Source organism: Lemur catta, chromosome 9 (genome assembly GCF_020740605.2).
Source record: "Lemur catta isolate mLemCat1 chromosome 9, mLemCat1.pri, whole genome shotgun sequence".
NCBI lineage: Eukaryota > Metazoa > Chordata > Mammalia > Primates > Lemuridae > Lemur > Lemur catta.
This window is the reverse complement of record NC_059136.1, coordinates 59,925,673-59,943,562: the sequence shown is the minus strand read 5'-3', so window position 1 is coordinate 59,943,562 and position 17,890 is coordinate 59,925,673. Positions and strand designations below refer to the sequence as shown.

The 17,890-nt window shown below is 46.4% G+C and overlaps 1 protein-coding gene across 7 annotated transcripts in view; it reads left to right on the top strand.

The window, feature by feature from the left end:
- Positions 1-1,393: 1,393 nt before the first annotated feature.
- Positions 1,394-17,890, top strand: part of MATN2 (matrilin 2) — a 134,491-nt gene continuing 117,994 nt past the window's right edge. The window contains exons 1-2 of one of the 7 annotated variants that reach the window (XM_045560716.1): positions 1,394-1,809; positions 14,774-14,941. In XM_045560716.1, coding sequence (XP_045416672.1) covers positions 1,629-1,809; positions 14,774-14,941 — 349 coding nt within the window. In that variant the 5' untranslated portion in view covers positions 1,394-1,628. Of the gene's footprint in view, positions 1,810-2,182; positions 2,293-13,735; positions 13,755-13,791; positions 13,811-14,234; positions 14,672-14,773; positions 14,942-17,890 lie in introns of those variants that run through there. The other 6 variants (XM_045560715.1, XM_045560717.1, XM_045560721.1 and 3 more) reach the window with 6 other exon arrangements.

Genomic DNA, 17,890 nt, shown 5'->3' with positions numbered 1-17,890 from the left:
AAGAATTCCAGTAGGACTCCCTCGGGGGGAAAAACACCCATTTTAGTTGGCACACACCAGAGCCACTGGAATCAGTTACTAAGTCACAATTTCCTTAAAATTTGGAAGGATTTTAGGATTGCTATTGTTTTCCTGGTAAACTATTGGACCATACTGGTGTCTTGGAATAAAGCGACACATTTTAAATATAAGTTTCCATAAACTGTAACTCAACTTCCCAGGCTCCTGGGGGATTTTCATTGGCCCAGACTCAGGAAGAGTTTTCTTTTGTGGGATTCAAGATTTTAGAGACGAAACATTTCCTGCAGACTTTCCTCTGCTTTCTGATCTCCACCTACCTCCTCCCCAAAACAACAAAGAAGCTATTTCTGATCAGTGCAGGCAGCCAAGAGTGCCCAGTGGGTGTAAGGTACAGGGTAAGGGAACAAGAGACAGTGAATCCAAGATTTCTTTCTTGGCATTATGGTACCATTGAGTTGCCCAATGGCTTGAGTATGTTAACCCCTTGCTTTATGGCCGGAATTTTAATTACCCCTCCTGGAGCTTTTCTGAAGAATTGATTTTTTACATGGTGTTTATTCATATTCTGGAAACCAACTCTAACATCAAGTAGGAGTGATGGTGACTTACAAGACAAAGTTTGCCCAAAGCACCAAATTGTCAGACTGTGGCACACCCAAAGATTTTGAAACTAGGTAGTTTGGCTGCCTCTCCCTGTAGCTTGTTAAAACCTGAACTGGGTGCTTTGGTTAGTGGTTTGGGGATAGAATTTTGGAGCTTAATTAGGAAATGTCCTGGCCTGATGTAGAGCCCACTTCCCCTAGCAGCCAGGAGCAGGGGAGCTGAGAGAGTGGGGTGCCAGCCACTTCCCCTGTCCCTAACCAATCTTGTCTCTGCACCCCTCCAAGGCTCTGCGGGTACCTTTAGAATAAGTTTCCTCCACTTCACAAAGTTGCAAATGTCTTTGCCCATAATTTCAAAAATCTTGTCTGAACTAGACTTTCACTGTTCCTTTAGGGTAGGAATCTTGTTTTCTCTCCTTCCTGGCGTCTTTACCCTCTCCCCACCCTGGGGCCTGGTCCCCAGCCAGTGGACTCTGTGAATATGAACTGGCACTGGCAGGGTGATCGGGCACTGCCTAGACAGCTCCTGGCACTTGTCACCAATTATTCCAGTTGTCACTTTTTTCATCGTAGTCGTCGTCGATGGATTCCCTCTGCAGATCATGACCCCAGGTTCAGGGTACAGGACTCCTGCCGTGCCTCCTCCGCGGCCCAGGAGATACTTCCCTACACTCCCACCCCGACAAAATCCTAACGCTCTCTGTTGTTCTGAGCCCGCGGCTCCCGACGCCTGGAGGCTGCTCCGCGCCTGGGCTGGGGACCATCGGAGTGGAGCCAGGTGGCAGCGGGCAGGGCGCGCGGCCGGGGCGCCCAGCTCCCGGGGCCGCCTGCAGGGTGGGGCCGCCCTCGCTGTCGCTCCCCACCCCCGCGCCTTCCCCATCCCCAAAGAGGACACCCCTCCTTCCGCCCGGCCCGCTCCCCACCCCCGCGCGGCGCCGCCTCTCCCGCAGCCCGCCCTCGCCTAGAGCCTCCCGGGCAGCCAGCGAGCAAGGGGAGCGCTCTGGGATGGGACTTGGAGCCGGCGGCGGAGGAGGAGACAGCGGCAGCGGCGCGGGCTTCTTCCTCGGCTCCCACGAGCGATCCTCGAGGACAGCCGCGGCCCCCGGCGAGGCGAGGAGGCCGCAGAGGAACCCCCGGGCGGCCGCGCCCCGTCTCGCTCCCCGGGCGCCGTCGGCGGCGGCTGCAGGTGAGCGCGGCGCGCTTTCCCCGGGGTCCGCGCGGCCGGCGGCCCCGAGGTGCAGGCAGACGGGCAGACCGAGCCCGGGCTGGCTGACGCACGCGGGCCACCCCCCGCAGCCCGGCCCCCGCGGCTCCGCGTGGCCCCGAGCTCCCGTGGCTTCCCACCGCGCGGAGGAGAGCGGGAGCGGGAGGGCGCGCTGCCCGGGCCCCGCGGCTGGGCGAAGTCCCGCCGCCCCCGGCCGCCGAGCAGCGCGCGCTCCCCGCGCGGGACGCACGGCGCGACAGCCGCCCCGGAGTGCCCCGCGGGGGCGCTGTGCCCGCAGCGGGGACACCCAGACCCCGTCTGCACGGACCGGGAAAGGGGAGACTTGTGGAGCGGATATTCCTATTGAACTGGCAGCCGATGAGTCCTATTTCCCCGCCTTCGGAGCCTGATATTTTAATGCCAGTGTCATCTGGAGTTTGTTCTTGGTTCGCCGCGGCACTAAAGGTCCAGCTTGTCTATATTATGGAAGAGGGAGAGAGAGAGAGGGGAGGGCGTTTTGTAGTAGTTGCTAGAAACCCCGAGGACACTTTGGGGAGAGGGTGGAAAAACGGGGACTGTTGTAGTAGGGTCTGCAGGACTGGGCGCACAGAACGGCACTTTCCTCAGGGACACCCACTCCCACCCTGAACAAACCCACCTGACCAAGTTCCAAGCTGTCGTAAATCAGGAAACCACAACTCATCTCCCTCGAGTGCATTTACAGTTGGCCTTTGAGGAATGGGGCAGTCAGGGGTAGGCAAGAGGCTGCAGGGGTCCGCGGTCAAGAGCGGAGACTCTGGGGTCAGCCTGTCTGGGTCTAAAGCCTAGCTATGAAACTTACAGGCTTGATAACTTGGACGTACCCAACTACTCCATGCCTCAGTTTCCTCATCTGTCTAATGGGCATGGTAATACCCACAGGGCTGGGAGGATTAAATGAGTTGTGACAAGTAAAGGCCTTAGAATATTTCTTTTTCTTTTCCTGAGAAAGCCTCAAACCTCTTCTATCCTTAGAACATTTCTAGGAGCATCCTAAGGTGAGTGAGCTCCACCACCTGTCTTTCCAAAAAAAGCAAGGACTGGTATGAGCAGTGAATTCACCTCTTCCCCAATTCAGAGAGACAGGCTCTCCATGGACATGTGAGGGTGGCAGATAATCCACATGTATTTAACTAGAGTCTTCCATGCACGAGTCTACTCCTGCACAGTTCTCCCGGCCTGCTTTCAAAGGGACAGCCTCACAAAACCATGTCAAGATACCGAGGTGGGTTTATGGCCTCGAAAGTTTCCTCTTGGCCCCTGAAGCTTGGTCGCTTAGAATCCTCTGTTGAGAATGCAGATACCTACATATCAGTTTCCTTTCTGTCGACACTGGTAACTTTTATTCCTTTCAATAGAATTCAATTTCAGGCCCTCGAGTTACCAGGCCTCTCTTTTTTACAAATCAGGGCTCCAAGTTCCTTGTTCCCAGAGTCCAGACCCAGACAAACTGGAACCACCAAGGCCTGAACTCACTTACTGGAGGTATCACATCTGAAATACCCCAGACAGTTGTCATGCCCTATGCTCTTGTCAGCCAGCACTATATGTCTTTGTTCAGCAAAAGGTAGTCGAAATGAGGCCCAAGATTTAAAGAAAAAGGTGATGCTGGGTGCGGAGGGTCACACCTGTAATCCCAGTGCTTTGGGAGGCTGAGGCAGGAGGATTACTTGAGGATAGGAGTTTGGGACCAACCTGGGCAGCATAGCGAGACCCCATCTCTACAATTAAAAAAAAAAAAAGAAAAGGAAAGGAAAGAGATATTGCTCCTTGAAATAAGAGAGCCATTGAAGGTTCCAGAACAAAAATTCCACAGTTTGCCTAGAAACAGTTCTGGCTGGCACCTAAGAGAAAGCAAGGGGTGTGGTGGGGGGTGGGAAAGGGGGAAGCGGGGGTGGGGGGAGACAGGCTCAGGTCTCAGGAAAAGCAGGCCAAAGCGGGTGTGTGTGGGTGTAACACTGGGCTGAGCAAGGTGTTGGGGCAGGAGGCTGGACAGGCAGTGAGAGAGGATATGGGAAGACTCAGTAGTGAATGGCTGAGGTTTCAGACCAGCAAGTAAGTCAGCAGAGAGTCTCTAGGGCCTTCTCCTGGATTTGCTGCCCTCTGGTCTGTGGCACATGCCAGGGAGTCCTTTCCTGGGCTTCCCTGTCTTCTAGGGAAGCTAAGGAGGACGCCTCTGCTTACAGTACAGGTGGGGCTAACTCAGGGTCGGGGAGAGGGGAGTGTACTGGTGCCGTAGCGAGTGCGTGGTGCCAGGGAGGGCCTTCCAAGGGCCCAGTTGCCACTTGGAGCTTTAGCCTGTGAGATCATCCTTGAACCCTGCCATGTGTCTCGGCAGACAGCCACCACCACCTGAAGTGGGCTCAGATGGAGCAGCAGGGCTGGGCTGAATTCCAGAAGCCTTGGCTGTTGTTGGTAATTGGTGGTAATGACTATGACAGTGACTTTGACAGTGATGAGAGGGAGTACAACAGGAAGTGTGCAGTGTGCTTTGGGGGCATAACCCAAAGCACACTGATCTTGGCTCTGGAAAGACCTGGGTTCCCATCCCAGCCCCTCATAACTGTAAATAGTTTTAAAAGTTAGACTCTCTATGCCTCAGTTTCCTCATCTATAAATGGGGGACTAAGATTGTTGGGAGAATTAAATTAATTAATACACGTTCAGTACAATGGCTGGCTCAGAGTAAATGATCATTATTTATTAGCTATACTTACCTTTATTGTCTGAGCCTTGGTTATATCATCCATCAAATGGGTGTGATATTAGGTCATAGGATGTTGTGAGGGTTAAATGGCTTGATTGATGTGAATTTATCCAACACATTGGGAAGGATATAGTAAGTACTCAAAGTGAGTTGACTGAAACTGAAATTTTCAGAAAATATCTGCACATAAAAATAAGTGGCTGAGCAGGTGAACCCGCTAACATTTTTGGGAAGTTGTAAGAGTATTGTCGCAAGAACTTCCATCTACTTGTGGAAAGTATGGCTCACTGCCCATTGGAATACTCGTTGCTATTTTAGGTTATTGTATTAGTTTCCTATTGCTGCTATAATAAATTTCACAAATGTGGTGGCTTAAAACAATACAAAGTTGTTATCTTGCTGTTCTGGGGATCAGAAGTCTGAAAGGGGTTTCATGGGACGAGAATTAAGGTGGCAGCAGGGCTGTGTACCTTCTGCAGGCTCTAGGGAAAATCTGTTGCCTTGTGTTTTCTGACTTCTAAGAGCTGCTTGCATTTCGTGGCTCCTGGTCCCTTCTTCCATCTTCAAAGCCGGTGACAGCATCTTCCAACCTCCTCCCTACTCTGACTCTCCCATCTCCCTCTTACAAAACCCTTGTGATTGCATTGGGCCCACCAGGTTTATTTCTGCGTCTCAAGATCCTGAACTTAATCACATCTGCAGACTCCATTTTGCCATGTAAGGTAACATAGTCATTGATTCTGGGGATTTGACAAAGACGTCTTTGAGGGGCATTATTCTGCCTGCCACAGATGATTTTGGAGAAACTGATCTAAATCAAAGGGTTTTAACACATGGCTGTATAGGCCCTCTCCCTGCACCTTCCCAGTTAGGAGGGTTTGTTTTCATTTGTCTTAAAGACAACAAGTTCAAGAGCAGGGGGTCAAGGCCATGGGCCAAATCTCTCCTTGTCAGCCTGGGACTTCTGTAGACAGTTCAGAAGTTGCTGCTACTTCCTGTCCTTTCTGGGCTCTCTCTGTTCCCTTGACTAACCCTTTTGACCCAGCCCCTCAGCACCGTCTCCGTTTCCCCATGAACATCATTTGCTGGCTTTTCTAGCTCAGAATTTTCTAGCTCCTTCTTCTCTTCCATTTACAGTGAAATATAAAGACTATCCCCATCCCCAGAGCCAGGTCTCTGCTAAGAAAATCACCACCGCATGGTGTTTGACCTCCCTGAGATTCCCAGACAGTGTCTGTATGAGTTTTGTATTGCTGCTGTAACAAATTACTGCAAATGCAGTGGCTTAAAACAACACAAATTTATCATCTTACAATTTTGGAGGTTAGAATTCTGAAACGGTTCTCACTGGGCTAAAATCAAGATGTTGGCAGGGCTGGAGCCTTCTGGAGGCTCTTGGGGAGAGTGCACGTACTTGCTTTTTCCAGCTTGCAGAGGCTGCTGCATGTTGCTTGGCTTGTTGCCTCCTCCCATCTTCAAAGCCAGCAACATCAGGCTGTGTCCTCACACTGCCACCTCTCTGGTTCTCTCTTCTGCCTGCCTCTTCTACCTTTAAGGACGCTTGTGATTACATTGGGCTCACCTAGGTAATCTGGGATAATCTCCCTATTTTTAAGGTCCATCTGATTAGCAACCTTAATTTCCTTTGCCATGTAACATAACATATTCACAGGTTCTGGGGGTTAGGATGCAGACATTGTTGGAGGGCCATTATTCTGCCAACCACAGGATCTGAGAACGAGTTCCAAATCATGACCAGCTGTGCAGCATCATTCTTATTAACTATCCCTGTCCAGAATGTACACAGTGGCCCATTCAAAAGAGAACACCTGTTAAACTCTCTAAAATTCCTGCTGCAACTTTGATCTTTCTCTTAATCCCCCTGTCAGTGGCAGGATGTGAGGGCAGTGGAGCCTGGAGCAGTGCTGCATACTTTATTTGTAAAGTCAATTTTTTATCAAAGGAAAGGTGCACAAGCCATAAGAGAATAGCTCCAGGGAGTTTTACAAAGTGAACAGTCTCATGTAACTGCCTCCCAGATCTGCACCCCAAAACCTCCCTTTGGCCCCAAATTGATTATCACCTCCCCTAAAAGTAACTACTGTTCTAACTTCTATCACCATAGATTAGTTTTGCCTGTTGTAAACATTTTATTTTATTTTATTTATTTTTATTTTTTTACATTCCAGAGAGGAATGGGTCAGTCTCCACTAGTGGAGAAAGACCTAAATTTTAGTTTTTTAATTGACAGATAATAATTGTGCATATTCATGGGGTACATAATGATGTTTTGATACATATAATGTATGGTGTTCAGATTAGGGTAATTAGGATCATCTGAAACATTTATCATTTGTGTTGGGAACATTCAATATCCTCCTTCTAGCTATTTGGCCTATATAATATATTATTGTTAAATTTCATCATCCACAGTATTATAGAGCACTAGAACTTATTCCTCCTATCTAGCTGTAACTTTGTAACCTTTTACAAATTTCTTCCTACCCTCCCTCCTCCTACCTTTCCTGGCTTTTAGTATCCTCTGTCCTACTTTTTACTTCTATGAGATCAATTTTTTTTAGCTTCAACATATGAATGAGAACTTGTGGTGTTTAGCTTTCTGTTCCTGGCTTATTTCATTTAATATAATGTACTCCGGTTCCATCCATGTTGCTGAGAATGACAGGATTTCATTCTTTTTATGACCAAATAGTATTCCATGGTGTATGTACCACATTTTCTTTACCTATTCATCTGTTGTTGGACACCTAGGTTGATTCCAATCTTGAGTTTTGCCTGTTTTTTTAACCCAAACTTTTTATTGAAATAGACCATACAGAAAAGTACACAAACCAAGGATGTAGCTGGGTTAATTTTCATGACATGAACACATGTGTAACCAGCATTTCGATTAATAAACAGGACATTGGCAGCACCCAGAATCCCCCATACCCTTACTGTGCACTAACACCCAAATGTAACCACAAACTGTGATTTCTATGATTGTAGATTAGTTTTGCTCATTTTTGACTTTTCTTTTGTTCAATATTACTATGTTTGTAAGTTTACCATGTTATTGTGTGAAGCAGTCATTCATTCTTTTTTATTGCTATATAATATCCCATTGCATGATGACATCACACTTTATACTATTGTTAAGGGACATTTAGGTTGTTACCATTCACTCTTAATTTTGTAAGGGAGTGGCTACCTACCCATATCTCAGTTGTCATAAACTCAATTCATCTTGCAGAAATTAAGAGACGTTGTGTGGAGTTACCTGGCTGGAATGCGGGGTAATGATGAAGAGTGTGTGTGTGTATGTGTGTGTATGCATGCGCGTGTGTGTTTTGCCACGGTTGAGGTTAACATGGTAACACAGGGCTGGATTACTGGGCTTTGAATGCCAAGTTAAGCCGACTAGATTTGATCCTGCTGGTATGTAGGAGCCCCTGACAGTTTTTTGAGCAGTATCATAGCAAGCATGGTACTGTGTTGGGAAGATTGAATTTAGTGCTGGTCCCAGATGGGTTCAATAGGAGAGTCTTAGAAACAGTCTATTAATTAGGATTAAGTTCAGCTACAAGTTACAGAGAAAAAATGAAATGACAGTGGCTTAAAGAAGGAAATTTATTCCCAAGCTTCTGTGCCTCATTGCTTGTAGCATGCTTGGCTTCCATTTCCATGCTGCTTCATCCTGCATCCAGATGACTGCTGGGTTTCCAGCCAGGATGTCCTCATTCCAGGCATTGGGAAGGAAAATATAAGGAAGACCCCCCCACCCGGCTCCCTGCCTTTTAAGGACACTTTTCCAGAAGATGTACACACCATGTCTCCTTCCATTGCGCTGGCCAGCACTTAGTCACCAGGCAGGGAAGAGGGAGCACTGGGACTCGTGGGCTTGTTCCAGCCCATCACGTGTCCCGTTGCAAAGTGTGGTTCTGTTACAAAAGAAGGACAAGGACGGCATTGGGGGACGGCTAGCAATCTCTGACAAGGACTTTTCAGTCTCTGATGTGAATAAGGGCCAGGTCTAGGGCTGTGAGTGTGGTAGGAAAGGCAAGGGGACAGAGGGGACATCATAGGCAAAACCAGACAGGACTTGTGCCTGATTGGATGAGAGGGAGAAAAGATATGGGAGGAATGACCGTATACACCAAAATATGAGGTGAGGGGTTTACCCCAAAAGCCACTTTGCTTCAGTTAATCTTTTATTGATCAATGAGAGATCAGTCAATGTGTTTATTCACATTTATTAATTTTATAATAATTTATTCATAAAGTTCGGCACCCAGCACATGGGGGATACAGAGATGACAAAGTGTAGCCCCCAAGGAGTAGCTTACAGCCCAGGCAGGGCATGGTAACATGAAAAATAAACCATGTGTTAGAGCAGGCCACAAACCCATTGTCAGGGGTGTGTAGAAAAGTCAGTCCTCATTGGGAAAATTGGAGAACATTTTACAGCGTGGGTGACATATGAGCTGAGCCTTAAAGCCCGAATGAATGCCATTTTGATTAATGTAGAATGTGGACATTCCATTCCAAGGGACTGGCATGGATGAAGGCACCTAGCTAGGACAGGAATCTGAGTTCTTCAGGCCCCAGCGGGGAGTCTGGGGTGGATGCGGGACCGCCGAGGCTAGAGAGTTGGACAGTGATCAGTCATGGAGGGCCTTGAATGTTAACGTGCAGCGAGGCCATAGACAGCTTCCAAACAGAGGAGGGACAGGGCCATTAGGTGAAGGACCCAAGGCAGGGAGGGCAGTTCCGAGGCTCCTGGAAGAGTCGGGGTGGGAAAAGGTGAGAAGAGAAGCTTGGCTGCCGCGGTGGGAACAGTCAGGAGGCCCGGACGCGGGGGCCATGCAGAGGCGGGAAAGCCAGAGTATGTCCACTCACGACTGTGACAGCTCTGCAGAGGACATGTGGAGCTGGCCCCTGGTCCCTGGTCTGGGTGGCTGAGCAGATGGGGTTGCCTTGACTGTGAAAGGACTTGAGTGGGAAAAGATGACTTCGTGTCTGGGCAGGCTGAGCTGGCAGGCAGGCCTTCGTCACTGGGTGGAAGTTACAAACTGCAACGTCAGGTCAACATGAAGGAGAACCGAGGTCTGACATTTAGAGCCACCTGAACGCCATGCAGCCTTGAGTCCTGGTGGAGGTTGGCTTCCCACTCGCCGGGGATTCCAGCATTAGGTGGGAAGCAGAGGGTGAGGCCTCTGAGGTTTGTGCAGCTCCCGGGCTCGTGCCCTTCCCGTGACTGTGTAGAGCGGTGGGTGTGCGTACTGGCTGTGCTGACAGAGGGCCTCAGCGGGACGAGACTGTTGAGCCTGATGTCTAAGAACTCACAAATTAGGGAAATCTCTTTTTCAAAAAGTAGGCTGACTGCCTGAGAGGTGGCAGGGTAGAATCTTGGCTTTGTCAGTTCCCTAGCGCTCAGGTCTTAGTGTCTGTCCGTCTATAAATCGTAGTGTTCCGTCCATAAAATTAGGAACCGCTCCAGCTCACAGCATGATTGTGGGGATCATGTGAGATGAGAATGTGCAAAATGCCCAGTTCACTGCCTGGCCCCTCGCTGGCACTTAATCAACATCAGTGCCCTACCCCTTTCTCTTCTTGTGTGGAGGTGGAGAAGGTTGCTGTCTCCTTCTCCTTCAGGATAGGAGAGCCTGACAGGCCTATGGTCTCGGTTAGGTTGAGAAACACTGCTTCCAGGCCATGCTTCTTATTTTACTGCTAATTAAGCCCAAAGGGTTAAGTCACCTAGGTGAGGTCACACCAATGTGGACAGCCAGGCTTCTTGTCTCGAGGCCCACAGCACGCAGTGTGGGCTTTGGAGGGATTCTACTCGCCTGTGGGTTTTCTTGCAGCAGTGATGCTTAAAGAACTGTAGCTAAGACAGAACAGTCTCCCTCTCTCTCTTCCCCCACCCCCTTGGTAAAGTTCAGTGAAAAGACTCATTGTCCCATGGAGAGGAGAAAAATTGCTAAAACAAAAGTCAAAGCCGTTGTATTATTTTAAAATATTCTTTCCATGTTCCCTAATGCTTTGTGGAATCTGCTCGGATTGAATTAACCTCTATTTCTCAGCACAACAATTCTTCTCATCTGCCCATATGTGAAAGGAACTGTTCTCAAACGTCATTCCATTTTCCAGTTAGAAATGGATCCTGTTCTTCAAATGCCAGCAGCTGTAAATGCCAAACTGAGACACAACCATTGAGATGGGTGCATGCACTGACTTATTTTTTTTTTTGTTCCACTGCCATTGCATTTTGTAAAAAAATCTATCTTGCCTGATATTAATATTGCCATACTGGTTTTATGTTGCTGTCTATATAGTATCCTTTTCCTCATTCTTTTACTTTTTTTAAAATAGCTTTTTAAAAGTTTAACTTACAGATCATAAAATTCATCAGTTTTAAGTGTACAATCTGATGTGTTTTGACAAATGTATAGATCTGTCATAATCATGATGGGAACATTTCCGTCACCTCCCAATTTTCCCTCATGCCCCTTTATAGCCGATCCCCTATCACACACCCAGCCCCTGGAACCACTGGGCTGCTTTCTGTCATATAATTTTTCCCTTTATTGAATGTCATATAAATAGAGTCATTCAGTATGTCATCTTTTTGTAACATAACTGGCTGCTTTCTCTCAGCATAATTATCTTGAGATTCATTCAGTAGATCCTTTCTTTAATTGTTGAGTAGTATTCCATTGTACAGATCCATGATTTGTTTATCTGTTCATCAGTTGATGGACATTTGGGTTGTTTTTAGTTTTTAGCTTTTAGAAATAAAGCTTCTGTGAGCATTTGAGTACAAGTCTTTGTGTGGATGTGTTTTCCTATCTTTTGGGTAAATACCTGGGATCATGTGGTTGCTGGTAGGAGGATGAAACATCTGGTTTGCCTGGGACCAAAGGGTTTCCAGGATGTGGGACTTTCAGTGCGAAAGCATGGGTAGTTCTGGGCAGACGGGGACAGTTGGTCACCCTGTGCTGTGCTGTTTGGCAAGTGTATGTTTGACTTTGTGAGAAGCCGCCAAATTGTTTTCCAAAGTGACCACACCATTTTGCATTCTTGTCAGCAACATATGAAGGTTCCAGTTTCTTCACCTCCTTGCCAACACTTGATTATATCAGTCTTTTTAATTTTACCTATTCTAGTGGATTTGTCGTGGGATCTCATTATGGTTTTAATCTGTATTTTGCTAATGACTAAGAATGTTGAATGCCTTTTCATGTTTATTTGTCATCAAAATATCTTTGGTGATATGACTGTTCAAATCTTTTGCACATTTTTAAGTGGGTTGTTTGTCTTCTTACTGAGTTATGGTCTGAATATAAGTAATTTATTGGATTTTTTTAAAATTTCAAAGTATTAAGGGAGTATAAATGTTTTTGGTTACATGGATCACTTTTGTAATGCTTGAGTCATGGCTATAAGTGTGCCCATCATCCAGATAGTGTTCATTGTACACTTTATGTGGGTTTTTGCCACTCCCTTCCGTGCCCCTCCCCTCCGAGGTATATGTTTTGCAAATATTTTCTACCAGTATGTGGCCTGCTATGCCATTTCATTTTGAAAAAAGAAAGGTTTAAATACTTCCAGATACTAATGTGTATTTAAAAATTATGAATTTGTGTGTCATTGTTTTATTATAATATTCATAAGTAAGCATAAAAGTTAATTTCATGTACATTAAATGGCTTTGTTTGATAAAATTAACAATGCATACTTTCTATTGATTGGTTTGAGTGCAGAACGATAACAATAGTAACAACAAATAGCTAATGTTTATTCAGTACTTTCTATGTGCCAGGCCATGTTTTAAGTGCTTTATATATGTATATATATGAACTAATTTAATCCATACAACAACTGAGTCCACTGTTATCTCCGACTTCAAGATAAGGAAACTGAGGCCAAGAGAGGATAAGTAACCTGCTCAGGGTAAGACAGCTATAAGTATTTAGTTTTGTTTATTTTCAACTCCCTACCCTTCCCCTATTCTCAGTGCCTTTGGTTAGCAATGGTGGCTTGAAAACACAAACATTTCTTGAAATCCACAGTAAACACAAGCCACATGCAATGGTGTTCATTTTTTTAGAAATGTTAATCATCGACTACATCATATTCTAAATGTTTGATTTAAGTGCAAATGTGTCAGGGTGGAAGTGGGCCTTGAGAGAGTGTTGTATATGTTTGGAAATAAATGAACGTGGACTTTGTGTCTGCTCATTTAGAAGGCAGGGGAATAGCAATAAAATAATAAATCACAAAGAAATGATGTAACAAATATAGTGTCATGTAAAATAAGGTGATAAATAGCAAAAGAGCTCAAAAGTAAATAGTAGGTTTAAGATTAGAGAAAAAGGAAAGATGTTCTGAGTTTTCTTCTTTTTCTCAAAAGGAATCTCTGAGTTAAAGCTATGAAGAGGGACCAGTTCAATTAGTAAAGAGTTTAAAAAGGGAGTGAGGGGAGTGGTTCTCTGTAATAAGAGAGTGGGTTCTGGAAATTCACCCCTCACAAGCCACGTAACCTTGGCCAAGGTACTTAACTTCTCGGAGTTACTGTAAGAATTGAATCACTTCACACATTTAAAGCACTTGGCCCAGTGCCTGGCTTGTAGTAAGTGCTAAATAAACAGTCACTATTTTTAATATAATTTTAATACATAGTAAAAAGTGAACTAGCTCAATACAGCAAGTGTGAAAAACTGTGGACTTTGAAGATTGATGGGCCCAGGTTCATTTCCAGGTCAATTCCTGAGAGCAATTTGCTGAACAAACAGTTCACTAAATTATTGAGTATTTTTTTAAGTTTTGGGAAATGGTCGCCTCCCTGTGCCTGCCCCTGACAGTGAAACAGCTACAGCCTTTCGTGAATTCACTTCTGGGGATTTGACTTTTAGCTAATTGAGTTTTCTGCTAATCAATGCATGGAAAATTGGCCTGCTCACCCTGGGTTTGAATCCTGGCTCAGACTCTTGCTTACTGTGTGTGACCTTGGGCAAGCCACTGAACCTTCCTGAGCCTTATGGGAATACGGGAATAATATTAGGTAATTGAATGAGTTAATATATGTAAAGCATTTGGAATAGTGCCTGGCACATGGACTCAGTCTAGTATCAGAGTCCAAGTCCTTAACCACTGTGCCAACTCCCTCTTAATAAATGTATGTGGGAGACAGGGAGACTGGGAGGCTGGAAGGCTGGAAAGGGAAGCTGGGAGGTTGAGAGGCTGGGAAGGGAGGCTGGGAGGATAGATAGGAGGCTGGGAAGGGAGGCTGGGAGGCTGGAAAAGGAAGCTGGGAGGTTGAGAGGCTGGGAAGGGAGGCTGGGAGGATAGAAGGATGGGCTGGGAGGCTAGAAAGGGAAGCTGGGAGATTGAGAGGCTGGGAAGGGAGGCTGGGAGGCTGGAAAAGGAAGCTGGGAGGTTGAGAGGCTGGGAAGGGAGGCTGGGAGGATAGAAGGATGGGAAGGGAGGCTGGGAGGCTAGAAAGGGAAGCTGGGAGATTGAGAGGCTGGAAAGGGAGGCTGGGAGGCTGAAAAAGGAAGCTGGGAGGTTGAGAGGCTGGGAAGGGGGGCTGGGAGGATAGGAGGATGGGAGGGGAGGCTGGGAGGCTGAAAAGGGAAGCTGGGAGATTGAGAGGCTGGGAAGGGAGGCTGGGAGGATAGGAGGCTGGGAAGGGAAGCTGGGAGGTTGGGAGACTGGGAGGCTGGCTGTATGATAAGGTACTACGTTATGTCAGCTACACATGAATTTCTTGACAAATTTATATGTATTAATTTGTGCTATCTGCTATTATTAGACTGAAGGAATATTGTTACTTGGAATTCTCAAATACAGTTTTTCCTTGTTTGAATCCAAGATACAGAATGTGACTATGAATGATTGTTAATACACTTAACTGATAAGAAACTTGAGGATAGATTTTTCTCCTCAAGTTTTCCATTCAGTCTTATAGCGACCAAAGTGATGAAAAATTCCAACTATGCACGCCCTGCTCGGAGTATCCAAGAAGAACCTACCAACAGGGGCTACTTAAGCTCTTAAGGGCCAAACACACAAATGGCATTTTAAGTACAAGTGGTGTGTTTGAAATCTGAAAAGGTGGGGCGGTGGGTCTGTGGCACCTGGAATTCAGGAGACCCAGAAATTTCACCCTGTTTCCTTCTTTTATGTTTGTCACAGCCGCGCCCCTCTTCCTCGTCTTGAAAATGGAAAAGATGCTTGCTGGCTGCCTTCTGCTGATCCTCGGACAGGCTGTCGTCCTCCCCGCGGAGGCCAGGCAGCGGCCTCACACGAGGGCCACCTCCAGAGGCAGACAGGCTCGGACCCACCCCCAGACGGCCCTCCTGGGTGAGAGAAGTAGGCGGGCAGGGGAGCTTGGGGGGTCCGGGCTAGGGGACTGGTGTCCCCTGGGGAAGCGCTGCTGTCCCTGGGTCCTGTGTTGGGCATGCTGGCCCGGGTCTCAGTGGGCATGAGCACATCTGGAGTGGAGGATGTGGTTGTACACAGGCTTTCAAAATAAGACCAAACCTTTTCTATTTTGAAGCCTTCAGTTTAATCAGAGGCTCATGACTTTTCTCCAATATGCAGGGCAAGATTTTTCATCCGAAAATATCCTTATTGGATTTATCTGGACAAAGGTGTTATGAAAAAAATTTTTTTATTGGATTTGGCCAGGTAGATCTGTTAGTAATGCCTCCCCACATGGCAGCGGGGAAGAAGGGCATGCACACAGGAGAGGTGGGACCTTATGAGCCGAATCAAGATATTGAGAATGGAATATGTCAGGGGTCTATTATTCTGGTCCGGTCTGGTCTTTCAAAAAAAAATTCTTGCAGAGAGAAAGGAAAATGTCAAGAGAGTACACAGAATATAGATGAATCAGCTGGTTCTAAACAAGGGCTCTGGTAAACATAGCACGTGGAGGTCCTAGGAAGCTTGGCCATTGGAAAGAGAATGGGTTGTGGCATAGACCTGAGTTCAAGTCCTGCCTCTGCTGCTTACCAGATGTGTGTACGTAGGCAATGTCACCTGTGAGGTTCAGTTCCCTCGTTTATGAAATAGGAATGTTAATGCCAACACTGGAACATTTTCGTGAGGAGTAAATGAGGTAATGTATGTAAATTGTAGGTATGTGGTGAGTGAAAGCTTTATCACGACTATCATTCCACAAAGTTCCCTGAAACTGTATTTTACATTTATATCCTATTGGCCAGTTGTTAGAATCTGCTGAGAGAACTACGCAGGACCAGGTAGCCTCAGCCTTGCAGTTACGATCAGGGGCCAAAGAGCCCTGTTTTGAGAGGTCAGAGTCTTTACTGACGTTGACCAAGCAACGACCCCAGCAATACTGCGTCTTCCATGTCTGCAGTCTCCTGAGACTCCCTGTTTCCATGGTGACATAAATATGTGAAAAGGACTGGGAAATGTTTAGTATGTTAATGAAAGGGTTTTTAAAAACAAGTTTCAAGATGATAAACATATCTATGTATATAACTGAAAATGTCTGATTTCTAGATCATCAGCAGTGATCGCACAGTTGGGTTTCTGGTAGGGCTGGTCTCTGGATGAACCACCACACACTTACCTGGAAAAGCACCCTTCTCTGGGCTCCACATTTCTCTCTCTCTCTCTCTCTCTCTCTCTCTCTCGCTCTCGCTCTCGCTCTCGCTCTCGCTCTCACTCTCGCTCTCTCATACACACACACACACCCCAGCCTTCTGTGGTTGTCAGCATTTACTGTCCTCCTGCTTCACCCTAAGGTCAGGCTCTGAAGTGGTAACCCTTGTGTTCTGAGATAAGACCTAGAAGCCTGTTTTGCCAAAGGTATCAACCCTGCATCCAGCATTGATTCCTTTTCCTCATTTTGCTAGAGAACGTGTCAGGGACAAAGGAGGGTGCGACACAGCCTGTCTCCCCCCCCCAGGACTGGAAGTGTGCATGCATGTTTCTGTTCCACGAGAGCAAGAGGCCGCTCCCCGACACGCTGGAGGGCTGCTTGGCTTATGAACGTGGTTGAGTGAAAATCATGAAACCGGAAGGCAAACACTACAACTCTGGCCCGAGTCTCAAGTGCAGTCTGCTTTGGGAAGCGTGCTCATTGGTAGTCCTTGCCCGGATCGTAGGACCTCTTCCTTCTTAGAATGTGGTGTCCTATGTTTTCTGCGTGTTTGCTTTTCTTGGCTCTTTGGGGGTTTTCTTGTTCAGAACGTTGCGCAGGCTGCACTTCACTTTTTTGTGGCAAGTCATTTTGGCCATGTTTGTGGCATCCACCAGCATGATGTATTCCACTGGTCACTTGCCTGCAAGTGTGTCTCTGAAAGTTTGTTTAACAGAGTAGAAACAGCAGAATTGTTTCTTAGGTTAATTTTTTGTTTGAATTTTCTGATTTTTTAAAAATGTTTACATCTTATGTGTAAATTCAGGTCAGAGTTTCAGTCACAGCTTGAATCAGTTAAAAAAACGATAATGCATGTATTTATTCACCCATCCGGTGAATAGCTCTAGGCCGGTCATTTGGCAGCCTGTGATGTCTGTCTTTGCGGGCTTATCTCTTACCTCATTCTGGAATTTCAACTCTGTGCCAGACACTGGGTGTTTAAGAAGATGAATAGGCACCATCAGGAAGTGCACAGTGTGGTGGAGGAGACAGGCATGCGAAAAGATCATTAATGTGGTAAAATCATGTGCAACAGTAGAGGCATGTCTAAGTTCCAGCTTGACTCTACCTGATGCGTGGGCTTGGTATAAGGCAGTGGTTCTCAAGCTTTTTGGTCTCAGGACCTTTCCTTTTACACTCAACAATTATTAAAGATCCCAAGGAGCTTTTATTTATTTATTTATTTTGAGATAGAGTCTGGCTCTGTTGCCTTGGCAAGCGTGCAATGGTGTCATCATAGCTCACTTCAAACTCCTGGGCTCAAGCGATCCTCTGGCTTCAGACTCCCGAGTAGCTGGGACTACAGGCACATGCACCACTATGCTCGGCTAACTTTTCTACGTTTCTTAGGTGGGGAGGGGGGGGCTCTCATTATGTTGTTCAAGCTGGTCTTAAACTCCTGGCCTCAAGCAATCCTCCCACCTCAGCCTCCCAAAGGGCTCAGATTACAGGTGTGTGCCACTATGCCCAGCCTGAAGAGCTTTTGTTTATGTGGGTTAGATCTGATATTTACTGAATCAGAAGTTAAAATGGAAAACTTTAAAAAGTATCTGTTAGTCAATTTAAAAATTAACGATCTGTATGCATAAAAAACTATATTTTCTAAATAATAAAAAATTAGTGAGAAAAGTAGCACCATT